The sequence below is a fragment of the Microtus pennsylvanicus genome, chromosome 6, assembly GCF_037038515.1.
Source record: "Microtus pennsylvanicus isolate mMicPen1 chromosome 6, mMicPen1.hap1, whole genome shotgun sequence".
Classification (NCBI taxonomy): domain Eukaryota; kingdom Metazoa; phylum Chordata; class Mammalia; order Rodentia; family Cricetidae; genus Microtus; species Microtus pennsylvanicus.
In genome coordinates this window covers 96,042,096-96,062,434 of record NC_134584.1, presented here as the reverse complement: position 1 = coordinate 96,062,434, position 20,339 = coordinate 96,042,096, and the positions used below count along the sequence as shown (strand labels likewise).

Below are 20,339 nucleotides of genomic sequence, written 5' to 3'. Positions count from 1 at the left end.
TGATTCCAAGATGCCCCTAACAAAAACCAATTCCAGAGATGCTGCAGTCTTTCTATAAAACAATGTCATTTGCTTATAGCATCAGCAAACCCTCAAATCACTTTGACCTCACTTGCAAACCTAGCACAGGAAAAAGGCCAGGGAAATCTCATTGCTTCTCTGCAGGTACTTAGCTGCCTACCCAAAAGCAAGCATCATTCTGATGTCTTTGATACACCCAGGAAGACGGGCTCCACCTGTGCCGTGTGCAGGCCGGCCCTTCTCTACACATTTGCTCGTGGGTGGGTACATACTTGTTCTTTCTATAGAGGTTGTATCTGGGAATAGTATCTACTAGTTACTATAGTTCTACATGGTCATTTGTAAATCTGACAAGTGTTGTTCTATAAAATCATAATATATGCATTCAAACATACATATATGCAATTGGATTTAAGGTTGCATTAAACCTAGTATGAGTATCCAATATTCTAGTGAAATTGTTTCCCATCCCTGCTCTAATACACCACTTCAATGTACCGTTCTTCCAAACACAGACTGACTTAAGAAAGAATGATTCAGCGGTCAAGGGTAGTCTCCTGTTCTTCTGCTGTAACTAAAATTGAGAGGGTTGCATACATCAAAGGCCACCTACACATCTACTTTTCCATAAGTTGTTTAAGTTTTTATTAGCTGGCTCTTTTCTATAGACTTTAGAGACTCTAGCTTTCAAGGCATTTACCTCCCTAGCCCTAAGGCTGTTCCTGTTTCCTAGCTGGAGAGGCCTTTCATTACCAGGCAGGTGTGTGAACTTCCTGTATTAAGCACTCTTGGTTTGCTCTATGACGATTAGTTTCAATCTTATAAAAAGCTTAGCAGCATCTACCTTGTTATCTCTAAGATAAGGATGGCTAGAGAAATAAAAGACTAAACCACAGCCCACAAACTCACTAAAAGTTTTATTCTGTGTCACAGGCCAGGTTGAATTAGTGAAGAACCTCCATTACATGGTGATTTAACCTAAATGTTTTACTGGTATTTCCCATGTGTGATTTGCTTGTAAGTTTTCAGTGTGTGTGTGTGTGTGTGTGTGTGTGTGTGTGTGTGTGTGTGATGCGTGTGCTTGTAAACTCCTCAGGTGATTAAATCCCAGCCAGCAAGTCCTTACTGACTCGTGTTATAGTGAACAGCCGATCAGAGTTTTATGTACGCAGTGGGGAATTGACTCTTCTCACCTGACCATGTGCCTGCAGGAGGAGCCCACAGCTAGTTACTTACCAAACATGGCTATGTCGCCCTTCAGAAAAGGACCTCCAAAGACAAAGCGGACTTCGTCTGTGTGGTCGGCCTTCACAAAGGCTGGTCTTGTGTTTTCAAAGCACTGGGGTCGGTGCTGAAACTCGTAAAAATAGACAGGTGCACCAGCATCTGAGAAAAAAATAGAAAACATCAGGCATGTACCCAAGTAAGTGTGGTTCCGCATAAACCAGCCTGCCTGCCCACCAGCCTTCCCTCCCTCCCTCCCTCCCTCTCTTCTTTCCTTTCTTATTTGAGTCTGAAACTCCCCTCCATAACAATCTTCTTATTCCTAGTGACAAAGATGTTACAACCCATACACACCCTGAGAAGGAAAGAATTCTACTCACTAAAAAAAGATAAAAAAATCACTTTCATACTGAGCCCCGAAACACCTTGTAACTTCCTCTTATTGACCCTGGTCAGGTGTCTGGAGGCACACAGAGAAATCCCCCTCCTTCCAGAATAATCCACACACATGCAACCCTTCCTCTGTCCTACAAAGGTCCTCTCTCTGTAACAATGCACACACATACTTGGGCACACATACCTGAGCACACACACACAGGAACTCATGAGCACACACACAAACACACATACCCTTGGTCTCCATTTTTCCTTCAGTTATTGGCTCATTTCTCAGCATCTCTTGCAGCGAGACACCACGAAACATCTGCCTTCTGCTTATTCCACTCCCTCTCTTTCTATTACCATTCTACAGATAATAAAAAGTATCTATTTCAAATGTAGAGTTTGAGGAGTTTTTGCAAATCTGTGTATAATCATGAACTCACCACACAGAACATGTCCATCAACACAATACATATACACACTTAAAAACAACAAACAAGTCTTTCTTTGGGAATGGTTTCTAACATATGACATAAAATACGCAATTAAGATTGATAATGTAACTGAAGGGTTATGCATGAAAATTTAAAATCAGTTTCCAGTTATTGAATGTTATCAACAGAGCAAGACATCAACCCACAGAATGTCTTGCAAATCATCTCAAAAAAAGAATTAATTTGTATAATATATGAAGAATCCCTGAAAGAAAATTAGTAATTCTCAGATCAAAGAAAAAAGAAGCAAAGGATTTGCACAAACATGTTGCTAAGAGATGTGACAATATTGGGGAAATAGTTCACATTTTCTCTTACATGTGGTATTTATGCAAATTTGTATATACATATATACACATACATATGGAGGGAGATCAAAAGATAGAGAGGAAGAGGGGACAGAGGAGGCAGAAAGAGAGTTGTTTAAGGGCAGGAAGGGGACAAGCAACTGATGGGGTAGGGGTGGGAGACTGATATGTAGGAGGGAGAACCAATGACATATATGTATGAAATCTCATCATAAGATCCATTATTTTGTGTTAGTTTTGAAAGTTCATTTTAAAATGTCGGAGAAGAGCCTGGAAACACCATAACTTGTCTAATCATTGTGGGAACACAAACCAACACTGTAACTGGATGACACTTCACCCCCATCTACACATATGTGATAGTTAACCCTTCCAGTGCTGGTGCGTCGGGGGAACTGCTGTTCTTGTGCATTGGTGGAGGGGCGGGAAAATAGCACAGCTGCCGCAGAAAGTAAAGTGCAGTCCTTCAACATAGAATGATTGTGTAGTCTGGTAATTCAGCCTCTGATGGGCATAGAATGGCTATCTGTACATGTGTGTCCAAACAGCATAATTTACCACAGGCAGAACCACTCAAATGATCACAACTAACAGGCAAAAGAATATTCCTCAGCACAAGATAGGAATCCTGATAGATACTAGGAAGTAGATAAACCTTCAGGCATGTGCTAATAAGCTAGACAACAAAAAGGACAAATACTATATTATTTCATGTACAGGTGTTACATAAAAACGGTTAAAGTACTAAATGTTTTGTCATACAGATTTTGCCATAATATTTTAAGTGTGAAAATGATGTCATTTAATTTTTCCATGTTCGCGTTTCCTATTTCCTCCTATTGATTTCTGCACTCCTCTGGGGTCATACTCCACTCTCTCAGCTGTGCTGAGGTTTGTTCTGCGGACAAACGTGGGGTTGATCCTGGAGGACATCACACGTACACAAGAAAAATGAGGACTCCGATGGCTGCCAGATGGGATGCTCTCTGTGCATCGTTAGGGCTGTTTGATTTATAGTATGATTCTCATCTTTTATTTCCCTCTTCATATTTTGCACCATTGTCCCATCATTGAAAATGCGGTGTTAAGGTCTCAAACTATTATAATAAAACTATCCCTTCAAGCTTTTTCTGTGACCTTTACTTCATGGATTTTGTGGCTCTCTCATAAAGTGCACACAGGTCTTTAATTCTGGTGCTTTTCGGGGGCAGACGCCCTTGTGTAACACCTTCCCCGTGTCTTGCCGCACTTTCCGTCTCCAGATTTATTGTGTCTGGCTTATGCCCAGGCCCAGGTCTCTTCTGGTGGCTGTTTGCACTGAATATCTTTGCCATTCTTTCTCTCTCAGCCGATGTGCGCCCTTGGTTCTCAGGCGAATCTCTGCTTATAGCATGTGCCAGAGTTTCTTCAATCCCTCTACAACAGCTGCCTACTGAGAGATGAGCCCATTTACATTTAATATAAGAGGGAAGGCTGACTTCCACTGTTTTGTTATTTTCTATGTCTCTTACAGCAGCTTTGCTTTTCAGTTGCTCCGTTACTGCCTTCTTTTATACCAGAATTTTCTGGTGCATCATCCCAACCCGCCTCTTACTCCTTTTACTCATATTTTTAATTATTTTCTAAATTAATGTTCAATGTTTGTAACTCACATCTTAACTTATGATAAAGTTCAAATTAATTTTAATTTACTTTTGATAGCACAGAAACTGTTAAGACTAAAATTTATGTCTCTATACATTGTATGTTACTGGAAGATTTATAATTGCCTTATGAAATTGTCTTTAAGGTCACTTAGGAAAGAGGATGTTATAAACAAAAATGAATTAATAAAGACTTCCATATTTCCTTACAAGGTTAGTTTCACTGTGTTATTTACCTGTTTTGAAATGTCTTCCTCAGCCCTTTCTTTCAGCTTAAAATCTTTGAAAGATTCCTTTTCTTCCCTGGCAAGGTTGTCAACTGTGAGCTCAAGGTTTGTGTACCAGGAAATGTCATAATTTCTCCTTCTTTTCTGAGGGGCGGTTTTACCAGAGACCTAATTCTCGGTTAGCAGCCTTGACTATTTCATCTTACAGCACTGTGACTCTGTCATCCCCGTGCTTTCTGATCAGCATCATATTTTTAGCATGATAATCTCATTTCGAGATGACAAGTATCGGCTCTCTCACAGTGTCCTTGAAGCTCTCTTATTTCTCTTCGGCTTTAGCTCTGATGTTTCTCTTCGTGGTCTCTGAGTTTTTCCAAGATGGAGGTTGTTGAAATTCTTAGATGCCAGACCATCAACAACTTTGGGACATTTTGTGTCTTACTTATTCTTCCTGCCTCTGTGTTCTCCCCTGTCTTTCGTGGGATCCTGTTATACATAAACTCAATTGATTAAAATGTCCCACAGGATCTCTTTCTGCTCTGTCCATCTTCCTTCACTCTTTTCTCTTTGGGATTAAGTGTCTCAAGTGTTATAACTAAGTTCCTCGTTCTTTCTTTCATGCGTTCACATCTGTAATGGATCCCTGGAGTAACTTCTTCATTTCAGTTAGTATGCCTTTCCACGCTGTTCAGCTCCTTCTCATGTGTCTCTTCTTCTTTTTTATTATTTTTTTTATTTTTTTTGTTTTTTCAAGACAAGGTTTCTCTGTATAACAGCCCTGGTTGTCCTGGATCTAGCTCTTGTAGACCAGGCTGGCCTCCAACTCATGGAAATCTGCTTACCTCTGCCTTCTGACTGTTGGTATTAAAGGCGTGTGTCATCACCGCCCAGGCTCATTTTTTTTCTAATAAAGCATATCTCTTTATAGCCACTACTTAGTGATAATTTATTCTCATGGCTTCCTTTAAACATCTAAACATATTTTAAAAAGCAGATTTTCACTGAGGTGGTGGTGATATAATGGTAGGTATTCCCGCCATTCCGTTTATTTAAAATAGTTTTTAAATTTTAAGTTTTTAAAGTTAAAGCTTTTGTTCAACAATGCCAATGTTTGGAGTTCCTCAAAAACAGTTTCTCTTAATTTCTTTTTCCTGTGTGTAAGAGAAACAGTCTTGATTTTTTATCTAATGTAATTTAAAAAAACAAAACAAAACAGAAACAACAACAGAAGTTCTCGTGTGGACGTGATGGATTCTGATCCTACCAACATCTGAGTTTTGTGTTTCACTGATTGTCCGGGTGCTGTTGAGGAACTTTTTTACTGATGTTCTGTACTAACTTTATAAAGCTTATATTATTTGTTCTAAGTTGCCATTGAAGCCTGTTTTCTGGTACCTTAGTGATCAGTTTACGATGTAATATGTTACTGAGGTTTCCATAAACTTCTGGAACCACCAATCACACAAACAAAGCAGAAAAACAAAAACAGAGGCACTCACAAGTGTTTTCAGTTAGACCCTGTGTGTATGGGTGAGCTCACATGTGTTGTGTGTGTGTGTGTGTGTGTGTGTGTGTGTGTGTGTGGTATGCCATAGCACTTGTGTGCAAACCAGAGGATAACATATTAGCTTTTTTTCTTCTCTCCTTCCACTCTGTGGGCTCTGAGAATTGAACTCAGGTCCTCAGGCAGCAAGCGCCTTACCCACTGAGTCATCTCATGGAGCTCCAGCCCCACTTCTTAGCTGTAGAGAGTGGGTTCTTCACTACACTCTACTGCTCGACTTGTCTACCCCCAACCAACACAGCTATTAGTGTGTGTGTGTGTGTGTGTGTGTGTGTGTGTGTGTGTGTGCGTGTGTGTGTCAGACAGTGTTTCTCTGTCTAGCCCTGGCTGTCCTGGAACTCTCTCTGTAGACCATGCTGGCCTCAGACTCAGAGATCTGCCCGCCTCTCCCTCTGGAGTACTGGAATTAAAGGAGTGTATTTTCCTTTGTAAGTTTTTCTTTATTGTTGAGAATTATATAGATGTATATAATGAAAAAATGATTATATCTACCTTTCCTGTTCCCTTTCCCAACTTGATGTATTTTAATTTTCTAACCTACTAAACCCAGTGACTGCTGCCCTTATGTCCATGAGTGAGATAACCCTCTAAAACAAGGGAAACAGGCCAGTGGTGACATCCACAAAAAGTGATTCCCTCTAACCCTGCGACCATCCACTGCCCATAGCTCCACAGTGAGGGGGTGGGGCCTGCTCAGTTACCATAGCTCAATGATAAGTTCTGAAACCGAGTGAATTCTTTCTCCTCTAATTTTGCTGCACTTTCTTAGGACTGATTTGGCCATAGCTGCATTTTCATGTAAATTTTAACTTCTACAAAACGGTTACAAAAGAATTGAAGCTGTTTTGAATTGAGTCTCCAGATCAATTCCCCCCATTTTCTTAGAACCATTTAAATTAGACTTCCACTCTCTTATCATTACATTAAAGTGGTTGCCAAGGTCACCAGATTCAACAGTCCTCATCTTGCCTGTCATTAGCAGACCTAATGCAACAGCCATCTCCCATGGCAACCTAACCCACAGCCTCTGTCCTTCGGTGCCACTGCACTTATCGCCATCCAACACAGTCTGCGTTAATGTGTTTGCTCCTTTTTTCCAGTCCTCCTCACTAGAACAGTGGCAGGGCATTTATTCTGCTCACTGCAAATTTCCAGGAAATAGAACAAAATCAAGCATAACGGAGGTCACGGCTAAGTGTTTGTTACAAGAAAAGCAAAGGGAAGGAAAATGAGGGGGGAGAAGGGAGAGGAGAATGGATGAAAGGAGAAGACTAGCTTTATATCCCTTCCCCAAGGATGCTTTCTTCTCTCCCACATCCCCCCTCACTCCTACAGCTAAGATGTTTAGAAAAACAACCAACTCCAGGGAGAAAAGCGAAGAAAAGTAAAGGAAATAAGTGGTCCATGGTTTGGAACTGCAAAGATGGATACAGCATTCTTCCATCACGGACTCACCAAAAAGATCCTCGTGGTGAAGCAACCGGGGGGGGGGGCAGGGAGGTGGATCCTCAGTGGGCAGCACAAACCCCCACAGCCTCCTACCTCACTGTCTGTAGCCCCGAGAGGAATTCTTCAGACTCACCTCGGTGGTATCGAGCTGTGACCAGCCCAGGAACCACAAAGAACACATCTCCAAGCAAGTCCAGTAAAGCATCTCGGATCTCAGTTAGGGAGTGCTTGTCATGGAAGTATTCTTTAGCTACAACGTGCAAATACTGGGTAGGGATGTGCTGTAAGAAGAAAGCAAAGAAAGTGGGGGAGGGATGGGAGAAGAGAGGGAGGGGGAGGGATGGGAGAGGGAGGGAAAGGAAAAGAAAATATCACGGTCATAGGAAAGGCAAGTCAATAACAATGGCCAACCTGTTAATAAGGATTAGCCTGGACAGGCAGACTTGTAAATGCTGTCTATGTTTGGCTCATTTCGTACACACAGAAATCCTAGGATGCATTAAAAATAGTGCACAGATTTGGAAACTAAGACACGCAGAGAGTGGAACGGTTGCTCCAAACTGATAGACCCATGAATTTTTCACAAGTCTGTATCTAAACCCCATGCTCTGAGCACGTACAGTACACACACTGATGGTGCTAAGTACAAGGGAAAATCTGGCGTCCTGGATTCCAAAGTTATTAAGAATTTCCAGATGGTGACAGCAGAACACCGAGCTAAAGAGAGGGACCTTCAGAGAAGGAAGTGCTGTATGACGCGCTGGCCACACTTCCACAAAGCTATCCCTGTTTCTGGAACAAGCTCTGCCTCTAAGCCATTTGGCTTCTTGTAGCTTCAGTTTTCCCAGCTATAATTTTTAAAATGGGTCATTCTAGGAGTACAGGAGACAACCAGGAGAGCGTGCTTCCCGGAGGAGAGCAGGCCTTGGCTCGGTTGCTTGCTGAATCCCATTGTTGAGTGCCTCCATCTGATGGGCATTTGATGCATTCTTTGAGCCAACTCCAGCTGCCTCCGAGTCTCCTAATGTTGATTTTACCCTGAGTACCAATGACAGGCTGTGGAAGGTCAACTTCCTGAGGATGGAAGGGCCTGCACCATGGTGACTGTTGAAAAGGGTTCAATGCTCTAGGTGATACTGGGACATTTGTTGTGCTGGTGACCTTTATTTTGGTGGCACACGCCTATGGAATTTGTCAGCAAAGCCACGTCTGGGAGTGCAGCTGAGACCCACTCTTCAGGAGCTCAGAAGGCTCAGGGTGCTTTAATCGGGCCCAGAGTAAGAGAGGACTACAGCTGTGCAGGCTTTGGTACGAGAGCCTGTCCACATGGATCACGAGATGACAGACCTTACAGGCCTAGAAGTGTCCAGAGGGGTGAAGAGGCTACCAGTCAAGGCCAAGCCACCAGATGACAGTCACAAGGCAGACTCTGGGCTTCTGGATCAAGGCCAGAGAAATGGCTGCCGCTTATGAAGCAGCTCCAGCATGCTACCAGGTCTTTGTTAGAGACCCTGCAGCTCAGCCCTCACTCTTGTGCCATCCCAGAAAACCTACTTACTCCCACCCCTGAGATTTGGCTCAAGACACATTCAGCATTTGAAATGTCCTTCTTCTTCTCCAGTACCCCGTCCCCTATGACCCAGAGCAATGGAAATCTCCTCCAAGGAGCATCTACCAACAGGCAGAGGGATCCCACTGCTCTGTTTATATCGTGACTATCCTTCAGTCTTCAGGCTCAGTTCACTTCCTTGGCTAGTCAAGACTCACCAAACATTCTTCTTCAAGGCCCAGAGACTAAAGCGTCCCCTGGCTGACCCAGTCAGGCCACTGGACTCTTTAGCTAGAAGAAACCTTCAAATGGAAGCCCAATCACTTCCCCTTCCCTGTTTCTCTGGGTTATCACCATCTCATGGATCCTCGCCTTCAGGAGTCACCCCCTCAGCTGATCTCTTCCCATTCCTCAGCTCCCTGTTGGTTCCTATAGTTCTTCCTATGCTCCGCTCACTCCTGACTCCCTGAAATTCTTTCTTCCTGCAGGGAGCTACCTTGATCCTCCTGTGGACACCACTGGCCATGGGCTCTCATCTGCTCTGCTTCATGAGACACAGTATGTTCACCCCACACTGTATCTCATTGCCTGGGGAAGTTTTAGAGTATTTAGTTTCAGTAAACAGATGTTCTATGAGTCAATAAAAGCAATGAATGTGGCTTTGTGATTATGCTATATCAATGTTTATGGGAAGAAAGAAGATGGAAGGAACAGGAGGGAAAAAATAAATTTATCTTCATACCTCAGTGTCTACCTGATGCTACTATGCTTGTTTCTGAAATATGAAATGTTTCACAATTTAATAGATAAGCACATGACTGTTAATACTATAACTTAACACAATGCCTGATGACCTCAAAGTAAATATAGAATTCTAGCCCCCTGTATATTTCATAATTCATAACTTTTCAAATCATACTTAGATAATTCAGTATATGTGCTGGCTTGCAACATTCTTGAGGGGGAAAGTACCCCCAAATCCACATTAATATGTGCCAGAAACAGATTAATAATGGCGTAAATAAAGAAAATGAACGCATAGAAGTTAAAAGGTCTAGTGGCCACAGATCGCATTTGGCTAATATGAAGGTTACAGAAAGCCTTCGGGTTTTTAGAGCTCTTTGACCTTAAGATTGTGAATAAGGGATTGTGAACCAATAAAAAGTCTACTGAATTAACTGGTTGATTAATGAATCAGAGTGGAATGTCTTTACTCTAACCTCTATCCATGTGTAGAGCAGGGATTTCTGCCAAGTGGATGACTCTCTGGAGAGCCACACCACCCACTGTCACTTACCAGGAAAATGTGTATCAAGTTAAGAGCAACAGACTTGTTGGAGCCGAGGAGGATCTCAGGGGTGTCCTTCTGTGGAAAGAAGAAGGGTATTCCCTGTAAACCATCTGGGCTCGTTGCTCGGAAAGCAGAGGCTAAATGAGTGAGTTACACACCGCTGTCTCCTTATTGGCCAGGAGACAGGAGCACCGCTCGCACCCTCTGAAAGTTAGCTTCTTTAGAACTATAGTAGAAGAGATGGCGCCTGCTTGTTAGTTCCCGTTTAGGCCTGTGCCTGGCACGGGAAAGGCACTCCAGGGACTGGTCACGATGATTATTGTCCCTGATTCCTTTATCTCTCGCCCCCTTTCCCTGCCAGTTTAAAACAAAGAGGCTGGTCTAGGTAAATGAGTTTTGACATCATAATGAATTTAATCTCTCCTCCAAACTTCTAAGTCAGATGAGAAGCTTCTTAAAGCCCAGAGTCCAGGAAGCTTCCCTCCATGCTCACCTGGGCTGTTGTTCAATCAGCCCTCCTCAGAGAGGCTTAGCCTCGCCATCCTGACGCCCCTTAGAGAAGACTTCTTCCCAGTGTGTTCTGCATGCTTTGAGCATGCTCTGAAAAGCATCTCTTAACTATGCGCAGTCTCTGGAGAGTGTGACCCAAAGGGAAGCAGGAACCTGTGAGTGCCCCCTACTGAAGGTTTGGCGTTTCTAAGTGTACAACTTCCTGGCATTCCCTAATTCCACTGTAGACATGAACTCTTCTCAGAAGTCAGAATGTCAGGGCCAAGACTGAATATAAAATATTTAAAGGAGTGAAATTTCCAAAACCTATCTGAAGTAGTAAATGTATTTACTTTAAACAATCATTTGTAGTTCTTTTGTTTGTTTTTAGTAAAGACAAATGGGTCCAACTCTCTCCTCTTCACACAGTTACTTCTTTTGCAACAAATCTGTATATGGAACAAGACAGACATATGGTTGATCCTCCAGACCCTGGTTCTTCTTGCCTATAGTTTAGATGTGTTTGAGTACATCTGACCAAAGGTTCGCGGGCTGGAAGTTTCGTACCCATTATAAATGTGTGATGGTAAATCTCTAAGAGGTGGGACCTCAGCGAAAGTGATTAGGTCAAAGGTGTGCCATCTTTTGAAGAGATTACCTAGGACCTAGCTAGTTTTCCAGGTAATGAGTTGTTATCCAGTAGGGTCACCTCTTTATGTTGGGCCCCTTCTGCATGCAGCCCTTCCCCTTTCTTCTTCTCCACCATGCTGCGACATAGCCTGTGAAGTCATCTTCAAATGCTGTCGCCACACTGTTTTTACTTTCTATTGGCCAGAATCATAAGCCAAATAAACCTGGTCTAAATTAAAATTCCCAGCACCAAGGATTGCATTTTAATGACATCAAACAGATTAAGACACCCTCTTCCAGTCAGCGGGACGATTCTGTTGCCGAAGAGCAACAGGTCCTGACTTTTATCACACGGGGAATCACCAGTGGAAGCAAGCTGTTGTCTTGCTGTTGAGGGAGAAGCAGGAGGAAATACAGAATTCTTACCATGGGCAGAATGTAACCACATTCTTGGTTATTGACTCCAATGATAGAAGGAAGTGCTTTAAATGCCTTTTGAGACAGCAGCTCTAGCGGTTCATCGGGAAAGAAAGAACCATCGACCACACGAGTGAATGACCTTGTTTTCTGCAACCAAGAGAGGAAAAAGCAACAGTTACCTCTGTTAATAAAAACTATTGTCCCCAGATGGTCCAAAGGCATCTGGAAAGAGGAAAAACAAAACACTAGAGGCCCAGTCAAATGCATTAGTTTCTGACCTGTCCTTTCATTTACTTAAAAAGGAAAAATATCTAAATTTTTCTGTGCCATAGTTTCTCACCTACCGAATAATAAAACAATAATAATAATATCAACTAAAGAAAAATAATAGCTAGCACAGTAGCTGAATATAGAACACTGAGAGCCATCGCCTCCGGGTGGTACTGATGCCTGCTCAAGTTTAAGAACTTCTGGCCAAATGGCGAGGGGAAGAGTAGCCAGGAAGAAGAAAGGAGGTACGAACCCTTCACTGTGCCTTTTTTATCGTGTGTGTAGGGGGGAGGTGTAGCATGCACATACCACAGTGTCTTGTGAAAGCCAGGACACCTGTGCTGTGTGTGAGTTTTCTCTCCTTTCACCTTTAGGTGGGTTCTGGGCATTAAACTGGGGTCATTCAGCTTATGCAGTAAATGCTTTTTTTTTTTTTTGGATGAGCTATCTCGACCGCTCTGATCATGTTTTTTCTTTTTAGGTTCCTGTGAAGGGAACTGGGTAGAAGGGACCATGAAGAGCTGACAATGGTGGGTGGCCATTATCCACTTTATAGACTCCAGAATGCAGATATTCTATACATGCCAAGCAGCTACAAACATTTGAGTCTGAGAAGTAACAATCTTAATCATTCAAGGGCTAGCAAAGAGTCTCAAACCGGAAGATCCATTAAAATCCATCCAGTCCAATCGGCCATCTAATCTTGAAGATTCTCTAGTGCCAGCCAGGCTTTGATTGAATACCTGCAGCAGTGGCATCTCTGCCAGTTCCTTCATAAACAGCAGATAGCTCAGAATATTCTGCTACAGCAACAACAACAGGAAAAAAAAAAGACTCTCAGTTATAGTTCCCAGCCCTTGATCTTGATTTTAGCTTCTGGAGTCATGGGGCACAAGCATGGTCCTCTTCCCAGATGCCTTCAACATCTAAGCAACAACCTGGGCTGAACAATGTTCATACCCCACCTTAAGTCACTAGTAGGAGTCCTAAACCCCACATCATTCAGAGGTTGCCATGAATCGCCAACCCCTCTCTTGTCAAAGTTTCCAATCAAAGAAAATAAAACAGATACAATGTTTGGCCACTACCATCTTCTGAGTTACCCACACAAATTTCCCATCTCTCCTCACCTTGCCAAGGCTCAGCAACTCCAAGGAAGACTTTTCCCTGAGGCACTTCAGCATAGCCTGGGAGTCTAACACACTGCAACCACAGACATCCGCAACCACCTGCAGCTGTTCACAGAGAAGGGAAAAGACAGTAGTTGGTATCCCGCCCAGGGGAGTGAAAACCTGGAAAGTGGCCTCTGCCAGGCCCAGAGTCCTTCCTTGCATCTGAAGTCCAGTATGCCACCTGCCTCTCTGTAGGCCCGTGCTGCTACACTGAGGTTAGATCGCCATTATCCTGACTCCAGTGACTGCCAGAGCTGAGGGGATTGAGTTGTCAGTCTGTGGCCGTGGACTGGAGTCAGAGTTCCTTCCTCGTCACAGACATGCCAGTCCTGTAGATGTAATTATAATGTCATGAGGTTCTGATATTGGAGTGAAGCTGGAACCTCAAGAGTGAGGGAGAGCTTTGCAAGCTCCAGACATCAGCTGAGGCCTTGGGACCAACGCTGACTTTATCTGTACTGGTCAAACTTCAGTCCTAGACGTGGCCAGGAATCTCTAGGGCTCTTTTCTCTACCTTTAAAGATATTAATCTTGCTTTTGTTTTCATTCCACAATTATAATTTACTTTTTTCTTTAATTTCAGACCCAAGGGCTGCCTTCTCCAGGACATCCCTTCCAACCACTGCAGTCCCACTTCTTCCCCTGATCTCATAGCACGCCAGTGTCTCACACCTTTGCTAACCAGACGGTTGCTAGGCAACTGTTTGCTTTACCATCAAGTTCTCCATATTTGTAAAACTACAATTGCCCTTAAGCCTCTGGGGGTCATTGGTGCTTTGAGGATTCAACATTAGCTGCATACATAGCCAACATATCGAGTCTACATATGACAGTTGGTCATTTAAGAACACCTTCCACACCAGTCCTCAGACTCCAGCTAAAGTTTTTGTAACAAGAAAACCTTGTCTTCTCTAGTTGAGGGTATGCTTTGTCCTCTGATAAAGCTATGCATCCTAACAGCACTGGGAACCTATGTGCACTCAATTAATACTTTGGGGTGGGGGTGAATAAATCAATGCACAGGCTGCAATTAGCTTTGTATTAAACACTACCAAGATCAGTATTCATCTATGCTGAAGCTAGTCCACAATTTTATGACCCTGTTGAGACTTTGGGGTAGATACTATTGTCTACATTGTGTTTAAGAACATAAACCATACAAGCTCAAGGACGTGGTGCACGAGTGTAGTCCCACAAACTCTAGAGGCTGAGATAGGAGGGTCTCTTCAGGCCAGGAATTTCAGACCACTCTGAGCAAAATAGTGAGATATCCACCTCACAAAATACAAAAGGAAGAAGGTAGATAGGGAATGAGGAAGGGAGGGAGGGAGGGAGGAAGGGAGGGAGGGAGGGAGGGAGGGAGGGAGGGAGGGAGGGAAGGAGGGATAAATAAAAAGGACAACCACTAGAATGAATCATTCCCAGGACAAGGACCTGGGACATCATCCTACCACATCCCCTAAACCCCAACAGTCACTCCATCTGCCCCAAAGAGCTGGGAACAGCCCTAGTCTTTCCTAGCATCCCATGCTAGGATAGCATCAAATATGGCAGGCACAGAAGACTAACTACACAGAATACTGAGAATAACTGGGACTGATTTGTGTCCCCACAAAAATCATTTAAAAATATAACACACATGTGCACACCCAGGCACACCAGTAACGCTGCATTGTGCACGTGGACTCCTTTTCTCTATGACAGTGGTCCTCAACCTGCGACCCTTTCATACAGTTCTTCATATTGTGGTGACCCCCGCCAACCATAAAATTATTTTCATTGCTACATCATAACTATAATTTTGCTACTGTTATAAATCATAATGTGAATATCTATGTTACCTGGTGGTCTTAGGTAACTTCTGGGAAAGGATCATTTGACCCCCAGGGGTCACGACCCACAGGTTGAGAACCGCTGCTCTATGACTGACATGCTTACGCACACCCTTGGGCACGACAGTACAGCTGTCCTGTGTAGTTAAACCCTTTCCTGTTGAACAAGCCTTCCATACAGGCGCAAGACTGCTCCTGGACTAGCATGAGGCTTTCTGGACATGGACAGGAAGAAAAGTCTAAGCAGAGGAGAGACTGGCAGCCTGTGAGCTTCCGGGGCCTAGGGGAAGATGTGAGAAGTTACCTACATCATTTCTCTGCTCATCATCGAGGCCCTTCAGGTTCGGAATGATGGCGACTCCGCTCTCCATGATGGCCCTGTGGAATAAGCCCGTGCTCAAAGGAGACAGAATCTACAAAGAAAATGTAGGAGACCCAGAATCAGTCATCCGAGAACCACACCTATTATACACACCACCAACTCCTTCCTTAAAGACACCGTCCCAGGAGGCCCCCTTCAGAATTCTGCTTTGGCCTAGAAAGCCTTACTTGGGTGTTCGAGGACTAGATATAGAGGCTTAAATGAGTTATTTCACCTCTGTAAGTCCCCATTTCTTTATTAATTATTTCTGCTTTTTACAAAGGCCCTAACTCCATAGCCCACCATAGCCCAGGCTTTCCCCATCCTCCTGCCTCAGCCTCCAGGTGCCAGGATTACAGGTGTGCACCTCCGTGGTTGGCTTCAGGAACACTGAGTCAGCTAGTCTATCATGGTTTCTAGTTGCTATGGACAAGTGACTCCATATTTCTGAGCATCAATTTAGTTCTCTGAAACACTGTAGCAAAAATTGCATCAGGTCATAGATAATTTTGTTTAGAGTAGAAGTAATGAACATGAGTGTTCACTCGGTACCTGGTCAGTTTCACTCATGAAGGGTGACCTTTGTTATAGATAGATAGATGATAGATAGATAGATAGATAGATAGATAGATAGATAGATAGATAGATAGATTAACACAGTCCTTCTCAGAGATGACTACTGAGAACATACAGTTACTTTGACTAGTGTCAGGCACTGTAGAGCAGAAGCCCTCTTTAACCACTTCTATGTAACTGACCTCTGATTAACATGCTAATTTATGTCAGGGAATTCCCTACTTGGGGACAGTCATTCTCTGGTATATTCAAGCATTTCTATTCCTGCCAGTCTTGCGCCAAGAGTTGGGCGTGTTATTCCCAACGTTGTATTGTCAACCGCACTTGTTGCTGTGGTAACACCATCAAGGGAATATAATGCAAATCAGTGGGCTTCGTGTGTGAAAACCTGTCTCGGGAAAAACTGATAGAGATGGGTGGCTAAAAGATATTGCTGTCAAATTTGGTGTGCAGAAGAGTGAAATCTTTGAGAGAAGACCCTAAGAACTGCTGTACTCTTGTGACCACGTAAGAGTGGTTTTCTACAAGCTACTTAGCAGACTTTGTACAGATGTTTAAATATGGGTGTCGCCTGTAATGAGTCTCAAAAACCTGTGTTTAAAGGCAATGAGTTCTGCAGCTGATCTATGCAAAATGATCTGCGTCCAAACTTTGGGCAGCAGACCAGCTCTCAAAGGACAATGCCTGTATCCAGCTGCCAGTGAGGAGTGTGCACTGGATGTGTGTGCTTCTGTGCATCTTTCATTATTCATGCTTTAGCTGGGGCTTTCTGGCGAACAATGCTATGGTTTGTGTGACACCCCCCACAGAAGGTCCAAATGTTAGATGTTTGCTTTCCAGGGTGGCGGTATTAGGAAATAGTGTGAAATCTCTAAGAGGGAAAGCCAAAGAGGGGACGCTAAGGAAAGGTCTAAGGTAGTTCTCAGTAGATGGCGGTAATAAAAGGAGCCATCCCAACTGCATGCATCTTTCTGCTTGTCGGTTCAAGATGTGATGCCACCTACTACTGTGTGTGTATGTGTATGTTTGTGACTACTGCAAACAAGGGCTTATCAGTCCTGATGACTAGATTGTAGGGATTCAGCTCTACAAACACAGGGATTTTTCCCCCTCAAATTATCACTGATTGTGTGACCTTAGGAATTCATCTAAACTCTCCTGGTGATTGCTGTCTTGTTCACGAAATGATACTGTGCCCCAGACTTACAATTTATCTAAGAAGCAATAGGTAGTTTTTAAGTGTGTACTCCACTCCAGTCGACAACTCCACACCCATGTGGATATGGGCAGCCCAAGCTGAACTCAGTGGGTTATTAAAAATAAAAAAGGATATAAAGTTAGGGGAGGTAGATCCTGGAGGAATTCAAGGAAAGAGAAAGGGGATACATGTGATCAACACACATTGTGTGCATGTAAGAAGTACTCAAAGAGTTGATAAAACTTTCTTTTGTTAACCTCAAGGAAATGAAAATGTTACATGTATTCAGGACAACAGCAGCAATGTTGTTGTCTTGTGATGTCTTGTCCCTGTGCTTATAACCTCCCTGGCCAAGAGTCATCCAAGTCATAAAACAGAAAACTCACAAGACTAGAAATGCTTATGGCTCCTGCTGAGCCACCAAAGAGTGTCACGGAGTCAGGGTTTCCACCGAAGAACTTGATGTTCTCCTTGACCCATAGCAGGGCTGCCAGCTGGTCCTGGAAGGCCCAGTTCCCGGGGGCATGCTGGTCCCGTGTGCTAGGGGTAGGAGGCAAAGTGAGAGAGTTCTTAGGTGACTGCCACATGTCCTTCAGTCCCGCAGCTCTCCGTCAGGTGTGAGCTGGCAGGACACTGAACACCAGAGCCCTACAAGAGCTGAGGACAACAGACTTAGCCCAGAGAAGCACACGCAATATAGCATGTCCAATGTTAGGGTGTTCTTGACTCCCCCCTTAACCCATGGATCCTGAAAAAATCCTGCGGCTGAGTTACCTCTGCCACTTGGACCAGGCCATCCTGGCATTCCGGTGAATGACAAAGTCCTAAATTGCCTAGTTACTAAACACAAAAGCAGTGCCCACAGCAGCAGATGTGCCCAACATGGCCCCAATAAGTATACAGGTACTACTTCTATCACCTCCATAGCCTTTGAGATGGATGGTTCCGGACATTGCCTTCTTTGCCTTTCTAGGTTCTCTCTGCCCTGTTAACTCTAGAAACTGTCACTTGTGCCATTGGCAAAAGGTACTGAGAGGTGAGAGGAGAGAAAGACTGGGCTATACACCCTACCACCCCGTGCTTGCTCCACGCTAAACAGAGAGGATAGGGAAATGGCAAACTACCACCATGGCCAAAGTTTGTGCCAGCTCTTTTCAGTTAAATCAGTGAGCATGCCACCACAATACATATCCTATTTAAATAGACTAGAAAATTCAGGCACAGAGATCTCTTTGCCAGAAAGATCTAGAAGGAACTAGGATTCAATGATTCTGGCCTCAGAACCCACACTCTTAATCATACTCCATGCATCTGCCTCAAAAAGTTGCAGGTTTCCCACAATTACTGAGCAATTTATTGGAAACACATGAAAATAACAGAAAACAAACAAACAAACAAACAAAACCACTAGGACCCACATTCTGAGTGAGGAATTTCAAGATCCTACCATCCACCAGTCCCCAACCTGTTCCTCCTTCCACATCCCTTTGTCAGTGTGTAATCGTTCTGGCTAAGACTAACTTCTCATTTCCAGTTCTCTCCAAGCCCTGCCAATTTAACCTTCATTCCATGGTGGATTCCATGATGGCCCCCATTTCTCCCTCAAGGTGCAGAAGCATCTCACCACAATCCTTAAGATCACAAAGTGCCGCACAGAATTCATTGCCTGTTTATCCATTATCTGGGTGATGCTGGCCCAGTCATTTAACCAACTAGACCTCAGATCCCTCATGGTGAAACAAAGGACAATAAAAATGCCTGTCCCATGGGACTGCTAGAAAGATAGATACCAGGCACAGTGTGTTGCATTTGCTACCTCTTGTTTTTATGACTCAACCCTGTATAAAGTCAATAAGATGGCAATGGCCTTCTTTTTGGCCTCCCATTTGTTAATGGACAGACATCAAGCATGGTCTAACCTCCAGTCTCTTCCAAAGTACACTTCCTGGTACATATTTCTCAACAGGATAAGAGTAGGACTCTCGGTCTTTAAAGGATAGAATTCCAAATTCCATGAATACCATGGCATTCACCCCCTTGCCCAATCAGGCCTTTCAGAGACACACAATTCCAGATCACACACTGGGCTACCTTTCTGTTTGTCTCCTTTGTGCATCAGTATGTGAACAGAAGTGGTGAGTGCCATCCTCAGGCTGACTCAGGAACAGGTTCCCTGTGTGGCCCTCTATACTTCCTTCGCTGCTGGCCAAAGTCAGGTCTAGACAGTGGGCATCAGAGCCACAAAACTGAAGGGTCCCAGAGAACTGGTTAACCATGTGCAAGGGTACCTGGCCACTGGGGGTACAAACTTGGACAGTCCTTGGTGAGAAAGAGTCTTTTTAAACTGCTAAGGTTTGAGGGGCTTTGCGTTCATGTGTGAAATTGCCTAACTAGTTAGGACCTAATTTACTCAATGGTGCCAAAGGTTCATCCCTCCTAAGGTAGATGGCCACTGGCCACAACTACAGTACGCTTTTCTTTGTGGTCTCAAGTGTCATTCATGAGAAGAGACTCACGTGAAGAAGCCAAATATTCCTAGGCGGTACTGGATGGTCACAACCAGCACATCTTCGTAGGCAGCCAGGGCAGACCCATCAAAGATGGAGGCTGAGCCAGTCTCAAAGCCACCTCCTGGTATCCACACCATGACCTGAGGAGACAGAACCCTTTCAGTCAATCCCTTCCCATGTTTTTTGAATTATTTTTTATTGAGGAGACTATAAATGCCTCACCGTTCTTCATAAGAAGACTTTAAGGACTTATTTTTTGAACAAGGCCCATGTAGACTCTGGCCTCTTAGCAAGCAGATGATTCCATTAGCTGAGGGAACACTGACAGGCTACTCAACCTCTCTGGGGATTGCTTTTGTTTTCATTTTTGTTCCCCCTCATGTAAGAACTGTGCTGCGGAGAGTATAAATATCTCACTTAGGAGGTTTTGTGGGGTCCAAATAAAAGTCTGCAGTTAGAACTTTTAGAAGAGAGTTTGCCCAGTCCAAGTGCTTGGAGGCTGGTAACTGATGCCCACTGAGCCTGTGGCCCACAGGGAGATGGAAACCACTGTAAGGCTCACGCAAGAACAAAAGCTAGGATGTTAAAACTATCAACTTCTCAGGCTCTAGAGCAGTCTTTCCCAACCTATGGGTCTCAACCATCTTGGGGTCGAATGGCCCTCTCACAGGGATCACCTAAGACCATTGGAAGACACCGATATTTACATTATGAGTCACAACAGTGGCAA

General features: G+C 43.8%; 1 protein-coding gene across 2 annotated transcripts in view; it reads right to left on the bottom strand.

Annotated features, from left to right (window-relative positions):
* Positions 1–20,339, bottom strand: part of Ces5a (carboxylesterase 5A) — a 138,129-nt gene that overhangs the window by 1,180 nt on the left and 116,610 nt on the right. For both annotated transcript variants that reach the window (XM_075976914.1, XM_075976915.1), the window contains 8 exons: positions 19,616–19,749; positions 17,486–17,639; positions 15,273–15,377; positions 13,091–13,195; positions 11,697–11,837; positions 10,158–10,226; positions 7,445–7,592; positions 1,258–1,407 (listed from right to left, as the gene is read on the bottom strand). In XM_075976914.1, coding sequence (XP_075833029.1) covers positions 1,258–1,407; positions 7,445–7,592; positions 10,158–10,226; positions 11,697–11,837; positions 13,091–13,195; positions 15,273–15,377; positions 17,486–17,639; positions 19,616–19,749 — 1,006 coding nt within the window. The remainder of the gene's footprint in view (positions 1–1,257; positions 1,408–7,444; positions 7,593–10,157; positions 10,227–11,696; positions 11,838–13,090; positions 13,196–15,272; positions 15,378–17,485; positions 17,640–19,615; positions 19,750–20,339) is intronic.